Source organism: Carassius auratus, chromosome 17 (genome assembly GCF_003368295.1).
Source record: "Carassius auratus strain Wakin chromosome 17, ASM336829v1, whole genome shotgun sequence".
Taxonomy (NCBI): domain Eukaryota; kingdom Metazoa; phylum Chordata; class Actinopteri; order Cypriniformes; family Cyprinidae; genus Carassius; species Carassius auratus.
In genome coordinates, this window is record NC_039259.1 from 24,660,442 (window position 1) to 24,679,982 (window position 19,541).

Genomic DNA, 19,541 nt, shown 5'->3' on the forward strand with positions numbered 1-19,541 from the left:
CTAAATGTGACCATAAATACACATATATAAAAAATACTGTAAAAACACTTTATAAAGCTTTTTTGCTTAATCAGGGAACTTGGGAAGATTAATTTTATTCTTTATTGTATTTAATTATTGTATTGGTTTAATGTAGTTTAGTTCAATGTGTCTGTGTCTATTCTAGAACAATATGGGCATTTTACCTTCATTTTATTTGTTTCTTTAAATGTTTTTTATTTTATCTTTACAAACGGAAAACTTTGTAACATCCTTTTGTATATTTTTTAATTCCAATAATTGTATGTTGGGCATATTTGTCAGTTTTATGAAAACATTTTTATGAAATGTAAAACACAGAAAAGTTGCTCTCGCTGTATAATATCTGTGAACTTCCAAGTACAATAAGTATACAATGTAACAAAATTTAAAAAAAGTTCACTTTAATTGCTAGCTTAAATGTTTATGTAACACCTGTATGTTTATGTAAGTGGTACAAATGTCACAACCTGCAGTCCTAAATTAATTGCAATTCATTAAGCCAGGCTGAATTGGATTGCCAATAAAGGAAATAAAGTTGAACCTCTGTAACTGAGATAGCATAAATAAAGGTGGCCAATTAAAATGGACTAAATTATATGCTGATATTGTTTCCTTGTGTTGTTGTTGCTTTTGCACTATATGTTCCTTTGTACTATTGTGATATGATAATTTTTATTGTATTAATTTTATGGGTGGGCGCTTATAAGCTCTTTTGCTTCGGTCCACTCCTTTTGTGCAGAATGGTTACTATTCAAATAAATAAATAAATATATAAGTTATTATGATATAATAATAAAAAATACATTTTGGTCAATTCTACAGATGCCAGAGCTTCCATCTGTGCACACTTTCCTGCAAAGACATGGTAAAGCAGCGACACCTGTTGGTCATTTTAGTGATCCACTACTTGTCTGCAAGAAATGGAAATAAACTGTGAAGAGTTATTTCAGAATAAATGAATGAACAGAATTTATGGCAAACTGTGATGCAGAATAAACCTTTTATTCTGTTTTGGCATTTTCGAGCAAAGCAAACCAAAACAGACTGTGTATTAACAGTTTGTCTGGCTGAATAGCTTAATTTCATTTCTATTAGACTTGATAGTGGAACAAATAAAGCCCTCCATCACTGATGTGTGTAGCTGGGCTGGTTTCAATGAACAGCTTCTATAACGCTCATCATTAACACCTTTTGTGTTTATTGGGGCTCTTGATTAAAAGACTGAAATTCAGGAGAGTGTTATTGTTGGTTTAATCCTTTTTGATCCCTTTTCATAGGCAATCAGAAAATGAGAAATATCACTTTCAGTCTAGATCATCTAATTAATTGATGTGCTAGAATCTGCAGCATGGAGAAATCAAAGAAAGTAAATTGCAGCACCCCACCCTCCAAAACAACCGTCTAGAAATAATAGTTTGGCTTAATGAGTCATTGAAAGTCTCATGCCTAAGATCTTTTTTAAGAAGGTGTGTATTCAAAACATTAAACTCAATACAGATTTAACAGGACTGCCTCATGAAATATCTTACAATGACAGAAAGTACCACTAAAAATATACAATGTACTGGAACTAAGTATTATTAAATTATACTTAAATAAATTATACTTAATTTAATAATATCTAACCCTAACCCTAACCCTACTACTAATAATACAATTTTACTAAAAATGTACTAAAATATTGGAATTATCAACAAATTATTTAAATATTTAATATAATAATAAAATATATAAAGAATTTATTTAAATAAATCTGGGGCACTAAATACATTAATATTTATCTACTTAAATTTTTAACTTTTGATAAACTTTTTTCTTTCTATCTTTATTAATTTGTCAAATGTCAAACTGTCACTGTCTTTAATCAAGGACACTTTTTAAGGAGCAGCTGAAGGATTTGACAGAGATACAACTTTGTAAACGCACACAATAGAATTTTTAAGTCTTTACAACAAATTATATTTATATTATAAGTAAATTAAATCAATTCATGTTTTAGATGAATAACTTTAAAATAATAAATGCAATCATAAATAAACACCTGCTAAATTGTTTTATTATAATTTAATTTTATTCATTTATTTGTTTATTTTTAAATCTCAGACTACAAACAAGGCTGCAGTTTTTCAAATATCTAGTTTAGTTTTCATATATATAGTTAATAACATATAAAGATTTCAAGTTCTGTATAAATTTTCGTTCTCAGATTTATGTTAGAGAAAATGTGGCTTATCCATAGTGCTATTGACTTAATTTAGAATAATAATAGACATGTTGATTTGTAAACATTGGTTTATACTTGTCTTGCCCATCCTGACAAACAGTGTCAGATAATAACACGATTACCATGAAAACGTGGCTGCGTAGCAAGTAAATTTGCTTAGCTGTCTGACGTGATGTGATCCGTCATCAGCCGTTCCTGTGCCCTCATTGTCTGACAACCCAGGACAACCTGCAGCCCCAATACGCAATACACAGACTGGGGTAACTTTAGTCCCGTGTTTGCAGGAAAGAAGAGGTCTGAGCAGTCCTGCAATAGTAACAGATAACCACCCCCTTGAGAAACTCCCTCCAATCCACATCTCTGAACACACTCCTGGATTTACTGCCTCTGTTTGTGGAATAATGACTGCAGGGTGGCCGTTTCTCAATACACTTTCCTCTCTCCTCTGCCCTGCCAAATACACTGCTGCTTTTACCAAAGATAGTTACAGCTGAAAGCAGAAAAAAAAACTTGGACTGTAAAAATGCAACAAATAAATAATTGGAGCACTGATTACATTTTTGAAAATCTCATAATGCTCTATACTCACGAAGAAAAATATTCTTCACAAAAATACATTCAATACAGCAATTTATGCTGCACAAATAATACATTAATTTAATAACAAAAAAATCATAAATATAGTACAAAAATGTTCATCATATATATATACATATATATATATATATATATATATATATATATATATATATATATATATATATATATGATGAACATTTTTTTACTATATTTATGATTTTTTTGTTATTAAATTAATATTAAATTAATAACACACATATATATACACATATGTATATATATATATATATATATATATATATATATATATATATATATATATATATATACATATGTGTATATATATATATATATATATATATATATATATATGATGAACATAGTGTACATCTGAAAAACTAAAGTAATGAGCAACAATAGGTGGTCTAAATGGGGCATAGCTTTGAAGGGTGTCTCTTTGTTAGAGGTGTGAAGAGCTAGACGAGGAGGGGGGAGGGAGGGGGCGACTGTATATAAACCCTGAGAGACTCAAGAGTCAGTCATTCATCAGGAGAGCGACACTGGCATCACTTCATCAAGCATGGCTCTGCTCATCCAGCTGTTCATTTGCGCCACAGTGATCTCACTCAATGAGGGATTCGACCATGAGGATATGAAGCAGGCCATGCTCCAAAAACTTGGACTAACTGATCTCCCCAGGATTCAGAAGAGAGATTTGGAAAATCTAGTCATCCCAGCTCATATCAAGAACAAATACCTGTCCATGCTGAAACTCCATCACAAGCGCAGGAGGAGATCTCTGCCAAGCCTGGCGGGAATTCTTAGAGGCATCCATGGGAATGCAGGTGGGTTATTTTTACTAAATGAAATTGAAAAAGTTTTTAAATGTGTGCATTGTATCTATATGTTAATATTAGTAAGTGTATTTGGTAACAAAAATTTGCAATAATAAATGCTACAAATTACTGGACCTTGCACTAATTACATTTAAAATTTGTTGCATAATAAATGAATGCTAAATATTCTTTGTCATGTATGCTTTCGAAATGATAAATAAATAAAAATGCAATTAAAAATTGCTGTGAAAATCTTATATTAACTATTGCAACTAATTACTGTGAAAGTATTAATTGAGTTCATATTAACTGTTGCAACTAATTAACTTTGTGGCCAAATTCTACCATTAAAATCTCTTTCAATTAATTGCTTACTTTATGTCTTAAAATGTTGTCTAGGTTACAATTTATATCATTACAGCAATTTTTTGACTACTATGGATTTAGTTACTAATTAAGAATATCAAGTTAAAATGATTATGCTGAATACCAAAAAAGCATGCCATAACATTAAGATGATAACATTTTTACAGTGCATCTCCCATAAACTATGATCTAATGTGTTCTCTGTTTCTGTCAGATGTTAAAGGAGAAATCAAGTACTCCGACACAACCCGTCAGCGTCTTGTGTTCGACATGGAGTCCCGACTGCAAGAAAACACTGAGGTCACAATGGCCGAACTGAAACTTTTCCAGACAGCTGCACAGAATCCATCCAAACCTGAGCGAAGGCACCACAGACCCATTAACAACGCCAGAGTGAGCATCTACTGGGTGGAGGTGCTGGCAAACGGCTCCAACAGAACATCACTCATTGACTCAAGGTACATCAGATGCCCACATATAATAAAAACATGAATAAATGCACAAATAATAACAGCATTTAATATTATAATGCATGAATGGGAACTTATGTGTCCATATTTACTATTTTAATAGACTGGTTCCTATCCATGAGTCTGGCTGGAGGAGCTTTGACGTGACTCAGGCCATTCATTATTGGTCTAAAACCCAGAAGAAAGCACCTCTGCATCTGGAGGTGTGGACTGAAGGAGAGAGACCTGGTAGCTATGCAGCAGAGATGGCCAAAAGAGTGCGCTTTGCCACACAGGACCCGAAAGAAAACACCCTGGAAAAGGATGTGGGTGCACCTGAGCTTGTGTTTTACACTTTAAACCTGGATGAATATGGGTGAGTATTGTTATTAAGCTGCAGCTTCTTTAGTTTACATGACTTGCACTGAACTTTATACCTGTCAATCATATATTCCTCAACTAAAATCCTTTATTTCCATGTCAACAGATCTCAGGGGAACTGTAACTCCAGCCCAAACAGCAGCAAGTGTTGCCGGGAGGAGCATTTCATTAATTTCCGCGAGCTGACCTGGACTCAGTACTGGATCATCGAGCCGGCCGGGTACCAGGCCTTCAGATGTGCAGGAGGATGCAAGCAGCCCAAACACAGTTACTATGGATACGGACAGAGGACCTGTGCGGTGATGGAGAGCGCACCGCTGCCCATGATGTACCTGGTGAAGAAGGGAGATTACACTGAAATCGAGGTGGCAGAGTTCCCCAATATGATTGTTGAGAAGTGTGGCTGCTCCATGGACAAAATCCCTCCAGTCTGAGACTGATGTTTGCTCACAAATGAGAAGTGATGTTATGATTTAAATGATATGTCTCATAGTTATTGACATTCACAATTCACAGTTCCCCACTGAGCACTTGAAAATCTAATTATTTATGACTTATTCATTTATGTAATATAGGCATTTGAAATTGCCTGTTGTTTGTTGTGTTTTCTGAACAAATAAAGTAAGTAATTTTATGTTTATGAGTCATGTTTTCATTTTTTATTTAAAAATGAATCATATGAATTATATTTTTTTTTGTTTCAGTATTATAGGCCTTTATAAACTACCATTCAAAAGTTTGGGATTGTTTTTTTTTTTAATAGCTCATCAAGGCTGCATTTATTTGATCAAAGATACAGGAAAAAATGTAATGGCATGTCATGGACGTCCACTTAGACTTAGACTTAGTCAAAATTAATCAAACTAATCAAGCTCAAAATGGCTCCTAAGCTGTAAGTAATTACCATCAATATAAAAAAAAAATAGTATTTAAGTTTGTGTGCAATGAATCTAGAATATAAGAAAGTTAGATTTATGTAAATTAAATTACAAAAAATAAACACATATTTCTCTTACAGAAACATTACTATGTCCTGACAGATGAAAGAAGTTAATTAAAAAAAAAAAAAAAAAAAAAAATTACACATTTCACAAGGTATTACTGCTGTCCTGCTTTTTGATGACAATATTTGTCATAAATGCACGACACATTTTTGTATCTGAAGTGTTGACCAATATTGAGTAAAAAAAGAGAAAAAGACATTTTCTAAGAAACCAATTTTATTTGTCATTGATAAATATAAATGAGATGAATATCAATCATACATTTCTTTGAGTATTGAGTAACATGATAAAATAACAACCCATAGTATTGTTGAGCTCAAGGCATAAGCTGATCATTGAATCTATTCAAGCTCTACAACTATGAGATTCTCAAACTCTCCTGAGCATTGAGTCCACTGTCACTTTTAATCAATTTAATGCATTGCTGCAGAGTAAAATAAAATATTGATTGCTTAAATAAATAAATAACAATCTTAGTGACCCCAGACTTTTGAACAGTAGTACAGTAGTATACAAAACTTAAAAGAAAAGAAGAAACATATCCTGAAAGAAAAAGAAAGACACACTTATGCATTTCAAACATAACTCCAGAAAAATGGTGTAACAGACAAACCACACTTAATCAACAGATTAATATGTTTACAACTTGATACATATATTTACCTCATTAATTTGTTAATTAATGATGATTAAAGTAGATTAAAGTAAATCCACTTTACATGTCCCTGACATGCTTGAACCTTCCACATGGGACATTCACAAAAAAAAAAAAAAAGCTACAGTAGATGCAGGGCAGTTAAATAAAAAAGACATGCATACCTGAAACGTTTTCAAAAGTTGAACATCTTTTTACTCTAACCAATGACGTTCTCAGAATGCCGCTCATGCACAAGAGACTGCTAATGACGTGAGTGAAAATGTTGATGACATCCGTCTAGTGCATAATGCTTTCTTTCACTTTCACTCTTGTTTCTTAAAGTGTTATTTTTAATCTAACACAGAGAAACTGAGCTGGCAAAATAAACCCCAAATCCAGCATAGAGGGGTTCAGTGAATGTGGTGTTGAATGTGTGTAAGTGTGTGAGTGTGTGTGTGTCAGAGACGCTGTAGAAGGACAGAATGCCTGCCGACCAGTTCAGATACACTCCTACTCTGTTAGAGAATGAAGGGACAGATAAGATTGTGCTCTTATTATTGTATTTGATAGTTAAACTCTCTTTAAAACAGATCAGACTCCAGGACTTTTTATTGTATCCAAAACTACAGTCCTCACTCAGTCCTTTCCTGTTGATTCCTTTATATGTCACTGATATATTAACCCCCTCTCCGCTCCATTCAGCCTCCCAGTAACAGCGTCCAGTCAGACTCTCTCTACACAGAACCTGATGAAACTCATCAAATCTCTCTGGATGATCAGGATACGGCTGCTTCTCTATCACAAGTTTCACCTTTCTGTTCCTTTCAGACAGAATTAGACGAGTGTTGGCTGTGTTTGGATCCAGTGTGAGATCACATTCATCTGAACACAAGACGAATTACATTTATTAAAAAACAAAGAAATAATGATTAAAATCTGTGTTTTAATTTGACAAATGTACAAATTACTTTCTGTGAAGGTTTGTTGTAGGGTTATGGTGTAGAAAATAGAAATCATTCACTATTAAAAAAAGTGTAGAAACTTACATTTCTGTAATCCTGTTCTAATCCTGAAGTCTCCTGCATGATCCACACTATAAAAATACATTTTATATGATAATGACATAAATAAAGATAAAACAATTCAAATCCACACACTTAAAAAGTACTTATTACTAATTATTATTATACAATCACTCACAATTTTTTCTAAATTAAAAATAGGTTTGACACTGTAAGGGAGATTCATCAAACTCTGTATGAAGTTTTCGAAGACTAAAATCTAAAATATATGTTGTATTATGGTTGCATCATAATACTAACCCTTTTCTTAATCTTTCTGTCAAAAATCTATCAATTGTAATGGTTTTTAACAGCTTGCACATGTACTTTACAGCACACTCATGAACAAACACATGTGGTGATTGTTAGTGTTGAACATACTTGAGTGTGTCCAGTCTGTAGTTTGGATCAGAGAGCAGCTTGACTAATGATTGTCCTGGGTGATTGTAGCTCAGATCCAACTCTCTCAGGTGTGAGGGGTTTGAACTCAGAGCTGAAGCCAGAAAACCACAGCCTTCCTCTGTCACCATACAGCCAGATAATCTACACACAAGCACTCAATATTACTTCATCTGAGACTGGAGATAATCTAAAACTGATTCAGACACAGGAGTCTTCAGATTCCTGTAATTTTGCTTTAAATCAAATTATTAATTCATTTAATTTGGCATTTTTATCCACAGATCACTGATTACAAGTTTAGATCAGATGAAGTAGCTGTGGGTTTAGTGTTTAACTCAATGTTGATGAAGCAGATGATCTCCATTCCCCACAACAAACATTTAATTAATCAAAGGAAAACAGGCTAGAGCAAATACAAACATATTACAACCATCCAGGAGATCAGGACCAGATCAGTGAAGTGAAGTTTGATCTGTTTTATTACCTCAGTATGTTGAGTTGACAGTGTGAACTCTTCAGTCCATCAGAGAGCAGCTTCACTCCTGAATCCTGCAGGTCATTGTTACTCAGGTCTAGCTCTATCAGTGAGACTGATGATTGTAGACATGAAGACAAACTTTCACAGCACTGATCAGTGAGATTACAGTAAGCAAGTCTGCAATGCAAGAGGAAATATGGCTCAATACAGAAGATATGATTGATTAAATGATTGTTTTTTTGTGTTGATATATTACACATTGATCACAGGAATGAGTGAACTCTAAAATTTGAATTACCATAATCTCAAATAGGTTTACATTAGTGTGGTCAGTCGGGTTTAAATATTCCAGTTTATACTAACTAAATGTAGATGTGCAATAGTCTAAAGATTGTGATGTTCCAAACATTTGTGTGTGTCTTAAGTTTATTCTGAACAAGCTTCCTGATCATTTTAGTTTGACATTAATAGCCTAAGTGGTCAAAAACTATTTAATAGTAGCTATCAGTGATGGAATGGACATGATAAAGTAATTCTTTGAATATAAATTGACACTCTCAACTGCAGTACCTGTCTAGATAGAGCTGAGTGATGTGGCCCAAAAATTATCACAATAAAATCAATAATTCATGATAAATGTAAAATATTTATTTCTTTCAAGTTGAAAGTCAGATTTTTGCTCCTAAGTAAAAGTTGTAGAAACCAGCCCATAAATTGTGGTTTAAAACTGACCTACTCCTTATGGTCAGAACATGACAAACACTTTTGCGTTTTTTAACTAAACTTGACAGATTGCTGTAGCACCTCAGTTCTAGAGGTTTAACCCTGAAAGACCTAATTTTAGAAAAATAAACAATTAATTATTTCACCATTTATATGTTGTTGTTGTTGCAGGACTCATGCAGAAATAAATTAGTTTTACATTTTTTTTATATTTTAGTACATTTTAAGTGAAATGTTGTTATATAATAATGTTGGGCCTTTTTAGGGTAACAGAATTTAAGTGGTTTTACTAACTGTCTGAACAAATCTAAAGCAGCACTAAGGGTTAATTTACAGGGTATACTGCTTATGTAGCCTCATAACAGTAGCCAATGTATCCATACACAAATAATCACACAATAGTTAGACATAATTAGACAAGTCATGTTTTTAAGAATATTATATGTATTATAAAAAATATGTTCAATCAAAACTATTTACTACTATTAATTTTAAAGTTTGACTCTACTGACGTTAATCTATTAATTTTCCAGTCTGTTTGTTTGTTGGACAAAATGGCAGATTTGGCATAATGATTGGTCAGATTACAAAGGGTGCCTGGTCATTTGATAGTCAGTATAGTCACTTTTCCGAGTCACTTTCTCCTTGGCATTAAACAATAGGATGAGACCATCTAGTAAGTGTACGTGGCTAAATCACATATCTTCCTGCCCTTACTGCCACGCCCTGAAAATACTAATAAAACTTAGTGTTGGAAAAATACTTTTTATACAAATCATTATATTATTTTGCTCTCTATTAATGCAATATGATAAATCATTGCCGTTTAGTCTCCCAGTGGCTCAGATTATTGGCAGTTTAACATTCGGTGAGTAATTTACACCAAACAAAAAATAACGTCTATGCTTTTATATCTGAAAACATTATTTTTGTTTTACAATTCATAATAAATTTAGACAAGTTCAGTACTGAATAATTTTCATCAGTTTATTTTCATGAAATGCAATGGGTACAAAGGATTTAGGGTGACAGAAGGCTGTGGAGGATACATCCCATGCATCCTGCAAATTCAGCTGAATGAAGGACGCGAAACGAAGGCTGCCTTCCAAGGAACCTTACGATTGAGATGGCCCAACGACATTTGATGACATGGCAGCCGAGATAAGCAGCCTTCGGAGGATGGAGGCTTATGTTTGAGAAACACCCGAGATGTCATTGAGAGGTGGAGCATAATGTTTTTGATTAGAGATTACAAGTGCAAATGAATAATAATAATTAAAAAAAGAATGATGTCCACTGATAAATCATTTATAATAAATAATTCATGCAGACTCTGTGTAAAGGGAGCACGTTTTATGAGATAAGCTATATATCAAAGAGCTCAGGATCTGTTGCAGCAAAATCCTCCACCATGGTCTTGTCGGTCCCCTCTCCTCTCGACCCGTGATCATTCAAATCTGACTACTGCACTGACTACTGGGTTGATTTCCCCCCCTTGGTTAAAGGTTTGAAATATTGCATAAATTACATTTGACTGAAATGCTTGTATTGAAACGTTTTTTTTATTCTACCAATGATAAAACTGTGCTAGATGTTAAGTTTTGTGAATGAGGGCAACTGGTAGGGAGCCTTTAAGCAGTGTTTATGAACATGTGCATTACAGTGACTGTAAAATATGAATTTTAGTTATGGAAATGACATTTTGAGTTTTGATATATGGGATATGGTCATTGAGCTACTTTGGTTGGTTTTTGACTAGCATGGCCTAGTTATGTCCCGCAGACTTGGCAACCATGGCTGTATGAAACTGAGAAGACCCTTTCATTTTAGAATTGTGGCCTACGTTTTCCAACTGTTACTGAACTAAATAATTTTTATAATCTTAATTTTTTTTTTTATAATCATCACGTAGCATAAGTAACACAAGTCAGTAAATAAGATGTGCATGGCTAACAAGCAATGTGACAAAAATCATCCCATTATTTTGTCTGGTATTAAAAAAGTAAAAAAAAAGATGGGAGCCGCCTCATAACATTCACTTGGAGCTGGCTCATAGAGCTGACTTGTTTGCGAACGACACATCACTACCCCCCCCCACCGCTAATCCTCCCAGACCCAGACATATTTGTATGAAAAGCAGTAGCCCTAGTCTAAATACATTTAGTAAAAGTGACTCTATAGCTTAATCACAAAAAAATAAATACTGTAATTATATTCCATTACTCCATTTGTACATTTAATAGATGCCTACATTACAATAACATTTTATATAAATATCCCACATCTTTGCCTCAGTACCAAGGTGCAGTAAGAATTACTACAGAAAATCCATGGTAAATGATGCCGATTTATAGATTGAAAAGCCTTCTGCATGTATTGTTGCGCACAGTGTTACTCCTGCTTGTCAGTGCTGTTTTATCTTGTTTTAAACTAATTAGTTTAAATCACTGAGTCATTTGTGTTCTTCTCTGAATTCAAGCGCTTCACAGTGCTGTTTAGGCCCTCTCCCAAATGAAACACTTCATGTGCACTTTTGGTCTTGATGACTGTTGTAAGCGTGTCAATTAATTCCACAAGTCTGAAGTGCGGACTCATAGGAAGACCGTGGTCCGTGAGGATTTAGTGGACAGGGCCTTAGTGGGCGCTGCCGTTTGAACTTTGAGCTGAGAGCATAAATGGTCCGTGTGGTGCGATTCAAATGAGTGGCACTGTTTCAATCCGCTTTTGGTGGATAGACATCATATCTAACATTTATCAAAGACTTGTTATAGCTTTTTTTGAGGAAAATTATATGGCAATAATTACAATTATAATCATAATTTTATCACCCAGCGCTATGTCTAGATTATTATAACTGGTTTTCTTGGAAATCTAATCTAAATCGAATACAAAATAAAAAGTAAAGGAGGAAATAATGGCCCATCTCCAATCACATCAATTAATACTCACAGTGCTTTTCTGCAGTTCACCACAGCTGGTATCAGTCTCCTTCTACCCTCATCAGATGTATTGAACTTCTTCAGATCAAACTCATCCAGCACCTTCTCTGATATCTGCAGCATGTAGGCGATTGTTGAGCAGTGACCAGGAGAAAGATGATTCGCTGAGTGATTCTCTGATTTTACAAACTTCTGAATCTCTCTGTACAGAGTCTGATCATTCATTTCCAGCAGACAGAGGAACAGATTGATGCATTTGTCAGATGAGATACATTTATCACCATTTATTGTTTCTTTAATGTACTTTGCAATTCTCTTGATGGTCTCTGAGCTGTTCATTGTGTGTGTCAGTAGATCCTGTAAAAGCCTCTGACTGAAGTCCAGTGAGATGCCCAGTAGGAACCGTAGGAAAAGATCCAGGTGTCCATTTTCACTCTGTAAGGATTTATCAATAGTGCCTTCTAGTAGCTGAAACAGATCGATTTCTCGACTGTACCACTTATAGCCTTTCAGAAACATTTTCAGTGTTTTCATGCTCCTGACTGCATGTGAATAATACAGGAAGAAAGCAGCTAGAAACTCCTGAAAGCTCCGGTGTATGAAGCAGAAGACTTTTCTCTGATGAATCACAGATTCCTCCTTAAAGACCTCAGTGCAAATCCCAGAATACACTGAGGCCTCAGTGACATCTATGCCGCTCTCAATCAGGTCCTCCTCATAGAACATCACATTGCCCTTCATCAGCTGTTTGAATGCCAGTTGAGCAAGTTTTAATATCATGTCTCTGTTGGACTTCAGGAGTTTCTCCGGATCTCTCTCATCATACTTCTGACTCTTCATGTTGATCTGAGTCCGCAGGAAGTGGATGTACATTTCAGTCAGAGTTTGAGGGATTTCTGCACTGTTATCTTGTTTCAGGAGGTTTTGAAGCACAGTGGCTGAGATCCAGCAGAAGACAGGGATGTGACACATGATGTGGAGGCTTCTTGATCTTCTAATGTGTGAGATGATTCTGCTGGCTTCATGCTCATCACTGATTCTCTTCCTGAAATATTCCTCCTTCTGAGGCTCATTGAATCCCTGAATTTCTGTCACACGGTTGATGTATTTTGAGGGGATCTGATTGGCTGCTGCTGGTCTGGAGGTGATCCAGATGAGAGCAGAGGGAAGCAGCTCTCCTCTGATGAGGTTTGACATCAACACACCCACTGAGGAAGACTCATTCACATCACAAACTTTCTGTCTATCTGAAAACATCAGTGTCATTCTGCTTTCATCCAGGCCATCAAAGATGAACACAACTTTACATTTATCATAGATCTCTGAGTCTAGATCTTGAAGTTCAGGATGAAAGTCCAGCAGAAGTCTGTGAAGACTGTACTGATGATCTTTAATCAAGTTCAGCTCTCGAAATGGAAGCACGAACATGAAATCTACATCCTGATTGGCTTTTCCCTCGGCCCAGTCCAGAATGAACTTCTGCACAGAGACGGTTTTTCCAATTCCAGCGATGCCTTTAGTAAGAGCAGTCTTGATTTTGTCTTTCTCTTCACGTCCTGGTTCATGTAAGGGTTTAAAGATGTCATTGCAGTATATTGCAGTGTCTTGTGTTCTGGGTGTTTTCTCCATCTGTAAAACCTCATGTTCTTCATTCACTCCTTCACTCTCTCCCTCTATAATGTAGAGTTGTGTGTAGATCCTGGTCAGGAGGGTTTGATTCTCTTCTAGTTTGATTCCCTCAAATAATCTCTCATACTTGTTCTTCATGCTGGTTTTGTGTTTGTCTGTAACTCTCTGTCTCATGATCTGACTGTCAGAGTCAGTGCAGGTCAGAGGAGGCGTCACTGATCTGATCACATCATCTCTCTTCACTCTGCAGAAACTGTGAGATAATCAGAAAAACTATGAAAAACCATTAGAATAGAGAAAACATTCAAATGTTCCTGCACACCAAATGTTGAGCTTACATTTACATACGTATGACATTTAAATATCTAAAGGTCAGTTCGGAAAATAACAAAGCCTCATCTATATAATAAGAAGAACTGAACTTCTCATTGAAGAACTGTAGAGATGTTTCCGTAACTGCAGTTAAAACACATTTATACTCACTCAGGGTCAGAGGTCACAGCTGCATCACTGAAATTAAGGGGGATTCCTATTGAAGCATCACTCTTCACAGACACACTGCTGGGTTCTGGAGATGCTTTTTTATAAGTGTGAACATCCTCCTCCTTGCTCTTCTCATAGACACTCATTTTATAGGCAGTGCTTTATAAAAAACAATTAAAAATAGAGAATGAATCATCAAAATTGTTAACCATTTACACTAATGTCATACAATCTTTTCCTCTGTGGTAATAAATTTACAAAAATAAATTAAAATTGTAAATTATAATTATTTAATAGATTTTGAAAAACTGTTCCCCCTGATCTCATGATGTGGTCTGACTGAGTTAAGCTTTTTTGCAAAACCCTGTTTATTCAATGTAGCTGTCTACACTGCACAATTAATTTCTTGTTAACATTGCTTACACACTGTGTTGGTCATAATGACAGCATTCATAAGAATACAGAACTCTGATCCGTCGCATTTATGTGCCTTTGACACAACAGAATCGTTTTTGTATTATTATTAATTGTGCTCTTTGTTCAGGACTTCACCTGTCTCATTTGTAATGAACAGAACACAAATTGATTAATTTATCCTGTAAGTCTCTGGTCTCTGTTCTAAAGCTCATTCAGATCATCCACTTACAGATCTTCTATTCGAAAGCTTTAAAGAGAGTTGTTTATATTATAGATTCTAGAGAAACTAGAATAACAGTGCTAGCCTGCCTTCCTCTTGGTTTCTTATGCTTTAATCTGATATTTGATAGGTATTTGACAGACACTTGATACATGTGGAGGTAAGTCAGAGAAAATTATAAGTTATCTTATATATATATATATATATATATATATATATATATATATATATATATATATATATATATATATATATATATATATATATATATATATATATATATATAAAAACAACAACCTTTGTTTTATAATATTTTTTCTCCTCTACCCCTCTACCTTTTTTCAACTTTACAAATGTTGCAATTTTAGCAGTTAAAACACATTTATACTCACTCAGGGTCAGAAGTCACAGCTGCCTCACTGAGATTAAGGGGGATTCCTATTGAAGCATGACTCTTCACAGACACACAGCTGGGTTCTGGAGATGCTGTTTTATGTGTGTGAACATCCTCCTCCTCCACTCTTTTCTCGTGGAGGCTCATTTTATAGACATGTAACTAAATGTCTTCTTTTTAAACAAACTAATTAAAAAAACAATGAAAAAGGAGAAATCTTTACGAATTTGTAAACAATATGATATTAAAACACAAACACATTCACACTCTGAGCCACAAAGCTTTGGAAAAATAATATTACATCAAAAGCTGTTCAACAACTTGTATTCATAGTCACTAGAGCTGCTGATATTTTGATGTGCCTATTTCATCTTTGCAAAACAAGGTCAAGGTCAAGTTTATTTATATAGCACCTTAAAATCAATAATTGCTGACAAATGTGCTGCACAACCAAAAACATCAGAAAAATCAACTAACAAAAGCATTAAGACAATATAAAATTTGAAATCATTAAATTATACATTAAGTTATAAATTCAAGTTAAGCAAAAGCCTGATCAAAAATATGTTTTATATGTTTAGAGATAATTTAAAAGAAGATAAAGTAGGGGATGATGTGATGGAAAAAAGCAAAGAGTTCCAGACCAAGAGCTGAAAAATCTCTGTCCCCTTTAGATTTTAAACAAGATTTTGGGACAATCAATAACTTCTAAGAAGACGATGTAGGCATTCTCACACGAGAATAGAAATGTAGAAGATCTGAAATGTAAATTGGAGAAAGACATTGAAGTGCTTTAAAGGGGTCATGTAATGCAATTTTATTTTTTCCTTTCTCTTTGGAGTGTTACAAGCTCTTTGTGCATAAAAAAGATATGTAAAGTTACAAAGAATAATTCTCAAATCCAAAGAGATATACAATGCCTGCTGTTCTGACTCCCAGACTATAAGTATGTTTACATCTGTAAAGGATTTTCCACTGATGATTCAAACGTGAGTTTTGAGCAGTGTAGAGTAGTGCTTGTTGTTTGTCGTTTCTCCGATCTCAAATGCAGACATGGTTTTAAGCTATGCATCTCGGTTCAACGCAACATGTAAAAAGAGATTATAAGTCAGTGGTTTTCAATTCCAGTCCTCGTGCCCCCCTGCTCTGCACATTTATATCTTTCTCTTCTCTTCAGACGTTTGTTCTATTCGAACGTTAATGCCCTGCAAATTGGACGTCACAAGATATTCCGCTATGATTTCAGTACAAAGCGAACGTATATGTTAGATTCAGTGTATTTAAGTGTGCGGTACATCAATTTAAATTGTTTTTATTTACAGAGGTATATGATTTCACACTTGTCCGTGTGTTAAGACATTGCACAGTGCAAATCTGGGAATGAATGTTCCAAAGTGATGTATTTTCCCTGCTCAGGGAGTAGGGAGAAATGAACACAGGAAGTAGGGAGAAATGAACACCGTGTAGGGACCATGTAAATCGGAACACAATTCATGCACAGAGCTCAATTCTAACGATCAGATTATCTGAATCAGGTGTGTTAACAAAGAGAAACATACAAAATTTACAAAGTTGGAGGGTGCTACAACTGGAATTGAGAATCGCTGGTATTGTCATCCTAATCTGTAATTATGTCCCCACTGGATGCAAAAAACACACGGCATCACACTATATTAAGGGGCGTAACATTTCAGTCACACATTTGAGGTATTCGGCCAATCACAACGCACTGGATACCTGGCCAATCAGCGTATACCTCTTGTTTCAGAAAGATTAGCTTTGTAAAAATCAATGTGTTTCAGAAAGATTAGCTTTGTAAAAATCAATGTGTTTCAGAAAGGCGGGGCATTGAGGAACTACAATAATATAAATCAGTGGTTCCCAACCTTTTTCAACTCGTGGCCCACACAACCAAACACATATGTTTGCGCGGCCCACTTCAAAAAAATTAACTGACCCCGCTATTGTTGGGTTAATAACTTAGTACTCAGAAGCCAGATTTTAAACTATATGTATTGAATAAACTAGGGCTGTGCGATATGGACAAAAAAAAAAAAAAAACTATCGCGATTTTTTGATCAATTTTGCAATTGTGCTTTTACAGTCATAAATGCATTCAGGATTAATTTGAAACATATTTCCAAAAGAAAACCAATCAGAGCTTTATCAAAAAGTTGTAACATCTCTAGAACAGACATAGTGTGTATACAGTATGTGTATGCGGTCAGCAGTGAGAGCGCATAAATATAACGCGAAAGCACATTAAAATAATGCACGAGTGCGAATCTCTCTGTTCGCAGCAGATTTCCTTTGCTCTGTCACAAAACTGGTCGTGCTTGCTCAGATACACGCTGCTTTGCGAGGAGAGAGTGTGCACACTTAAAACGTGTCTCCTCTCACTTAAACTGCATCCTGTTCACTAACAAATTCACTCTATGCTCATGTGTTAGACATGAATTATTTTCGCACGTTTTTATTTCTAGCCTTTTACCGCAGTGAGAATGCTCTGATCCGTCAACATTGGCTCAGAAAAAAGGCGCATCACAGACAGTGTGTGAACCTGGAGTTAGGCATATGCGCATGCTCAAATCGTGATTTTAGGATGTTTTCTTTTAATCTCACAGCCCTAGAATGGACTGGAAATGAACAGAAAATAATTGGCGGCCCACCTGCAATACCACCACGGCCCACTAGGGGGCCGCGGACCACAGGTTGAAAACCACTGATATAAATTAAGTGGAAAATAATGTTTTTTGGAATCTTAAACTGCATAAAACGATTTCATTACACCAAATACACAAAATAATGTTCTTTTTAGCAACATCATATGACCCCTTTAAATACAAATACTAAAACCTTAAAATCAACTCTGAATTTAACAGGTAACTAGTGAAAGTGAAACTAACACAGGGGTAATATGCTCACTCTTTTTTTGTCCAAACACTTTTCACATTTACACCAATTACTGTGGGACTTTTTTCATTTATGGCTTTACTAAACTATCAATGCTGACATATTGTCACATGATCGTTTTGCTTTAGTTAGGCTACTGTATTTCTGTATGAGACTGCTAAAGCCAGACTTAAACTCACAATAAAGAACCTAAAGCATTTGAAAATATTCTTACATCACAGTAGGATATAAATATAAGCATTTAAACATGCAGATTCACACTAATTTGGTGACGCATGAAAACAAAATGAATCCGCAAATGCGCTTGTTCGAGCCAAACCTACCTCTGACTCTGACTCGACGATGAAAATCATCAAACACAAACTCCATTCAGTTCATAAATCCATTTTACTTCTACATAGCAGAATTAAACTGATTGATTTACAAATTATTTAAATTTTTCACCTCAGCTTTTCTCTCCTGATTTTATTTTTCCTGTCACAAAATGGAGTCTGCTGAAAATGTTTCACTTTCACTTTAACAACTGAACTAGGCTAGTCATAGCTGGTCAACCACCGTCTAAACAAAATATATCTTTAATGCTTCTTGAGTCACAGGCATTTACACATTTTGGAGCTGTCACCAATGACATAGGCTACAATCTTGCAAGGATTGCCGAAATATATTATTTAACTATGTTAATCCATGCATTTAATATGTCTTGTACTTAATATGTTCCTCTTTCACCAGATGAAAATGATCAAGATCTAAGATACGGCCATTACTGCACTAGACGTGACTAAGGCACAAGATTATTATCTTTTAGTCGTGATTACTATAGTAGTTTAACTTTATACTCAAAAGGATTGCTATTGCATTATTGTTTGTAAATGTTATTTTAATAATTACTCATGTAAGATTATTTTGTATTCTGTCCCAGGACCACTATTTTGCCATCAACTATTTAATGAGATTCTCAAATTAGTTATAAAGTTCTAAAATTTAAAACCTCACTTACACCCATCTGATTTTGCCTGAGGCTACTTCATCTTGGTTCGCCTCCGATCATAAGCTATGCTAACATTCCTTACAAGCTGTGTTCTTCTCAAGTCTGAAAAAAAAAAAAAAAAAAAAAAAAAACATTTAACATAAAAAAGTAACAAGTAACATAAATTCACATTAAAAACGATGTTTATAATAAACTAAATATATATGTTATGGCATGACACCCATATCTGTTAATGAAGTAAACAGGTAGGTTTTTATGCATAGTTAATAGATTACATTATTAGGTTATTTTGACTGTCATAGATCTACAATCTATAAAGGTGAGAATCGAGATATTTCATGATATAATGATATGACTGAGGATATTTCGAATAAAAAGAAAAAAATAAAGTGCTGTT

The 19,541-nt window shown here is 34.7% G+C and overlaps 2 protein-coding genes across 2 annotated transcripts; one reads left to right on the forward strand and one right to left on the reverse strand.

Annotated features, from left to right (window-relative positions):
- Window positions 1–3,288: 3,288 nt before the first annotated feature.
- On the forward strand, window positions 3,289–5,490 carry lft2 (lefty2). The gene is made up of 4 exons (XM_026286569.1): window positions 3,289–3,669; window positions 4,241–4,484; window positions 4,600–4,851; window positions 4,963–5,490. Exons 1-4 carry the CDS (start codon window positions 3,405–3,407, stop codon window positions 5,288–5,290), a joined length of 1,089 nt encoding a protein of 362 aa, XP_026142354.1. The 5' UTR covers window positions 3,289–3,404; the 3' UTR covers window positions 5,291–5,490.
- A 598-nt stretch (window positions 5,491–6,088) lies between these two features.
- Window positions 6,089–18,636, reverse strand: LOC113117694 (NACHT, LRR and PYD domains-containing protein 3). Its single transcript, XM_026286564.1, has 8 exons — window positions 18,480–18,636; window positions 15,242–15,429; window positions 14,213–14,371; window positions 12,111–13,982; window positions 8,445–8,615; window positions 7,940–8,101; window positions 7,544–7,590; window positions 6,089–7,379 (listed from the first exon to the last, which is right to left on the reverse strand). The coding sequence occupies exons 2-8, from the start codon at window positions 15,388–15,390 to the stop codon at window positions 6,853–6,855; spliced, it is 3,087 nt and encodes a 1,028-aa protein (XP_026142349.1). The 5' UTR covers window positions 15,391–15,429; window positions 18,480–18,636; the 3' UTR covers window positions 6,089–6,852.
- Between the last annotated feature and the right edge of the window lie 905 nt (window positions 18,637–19,541).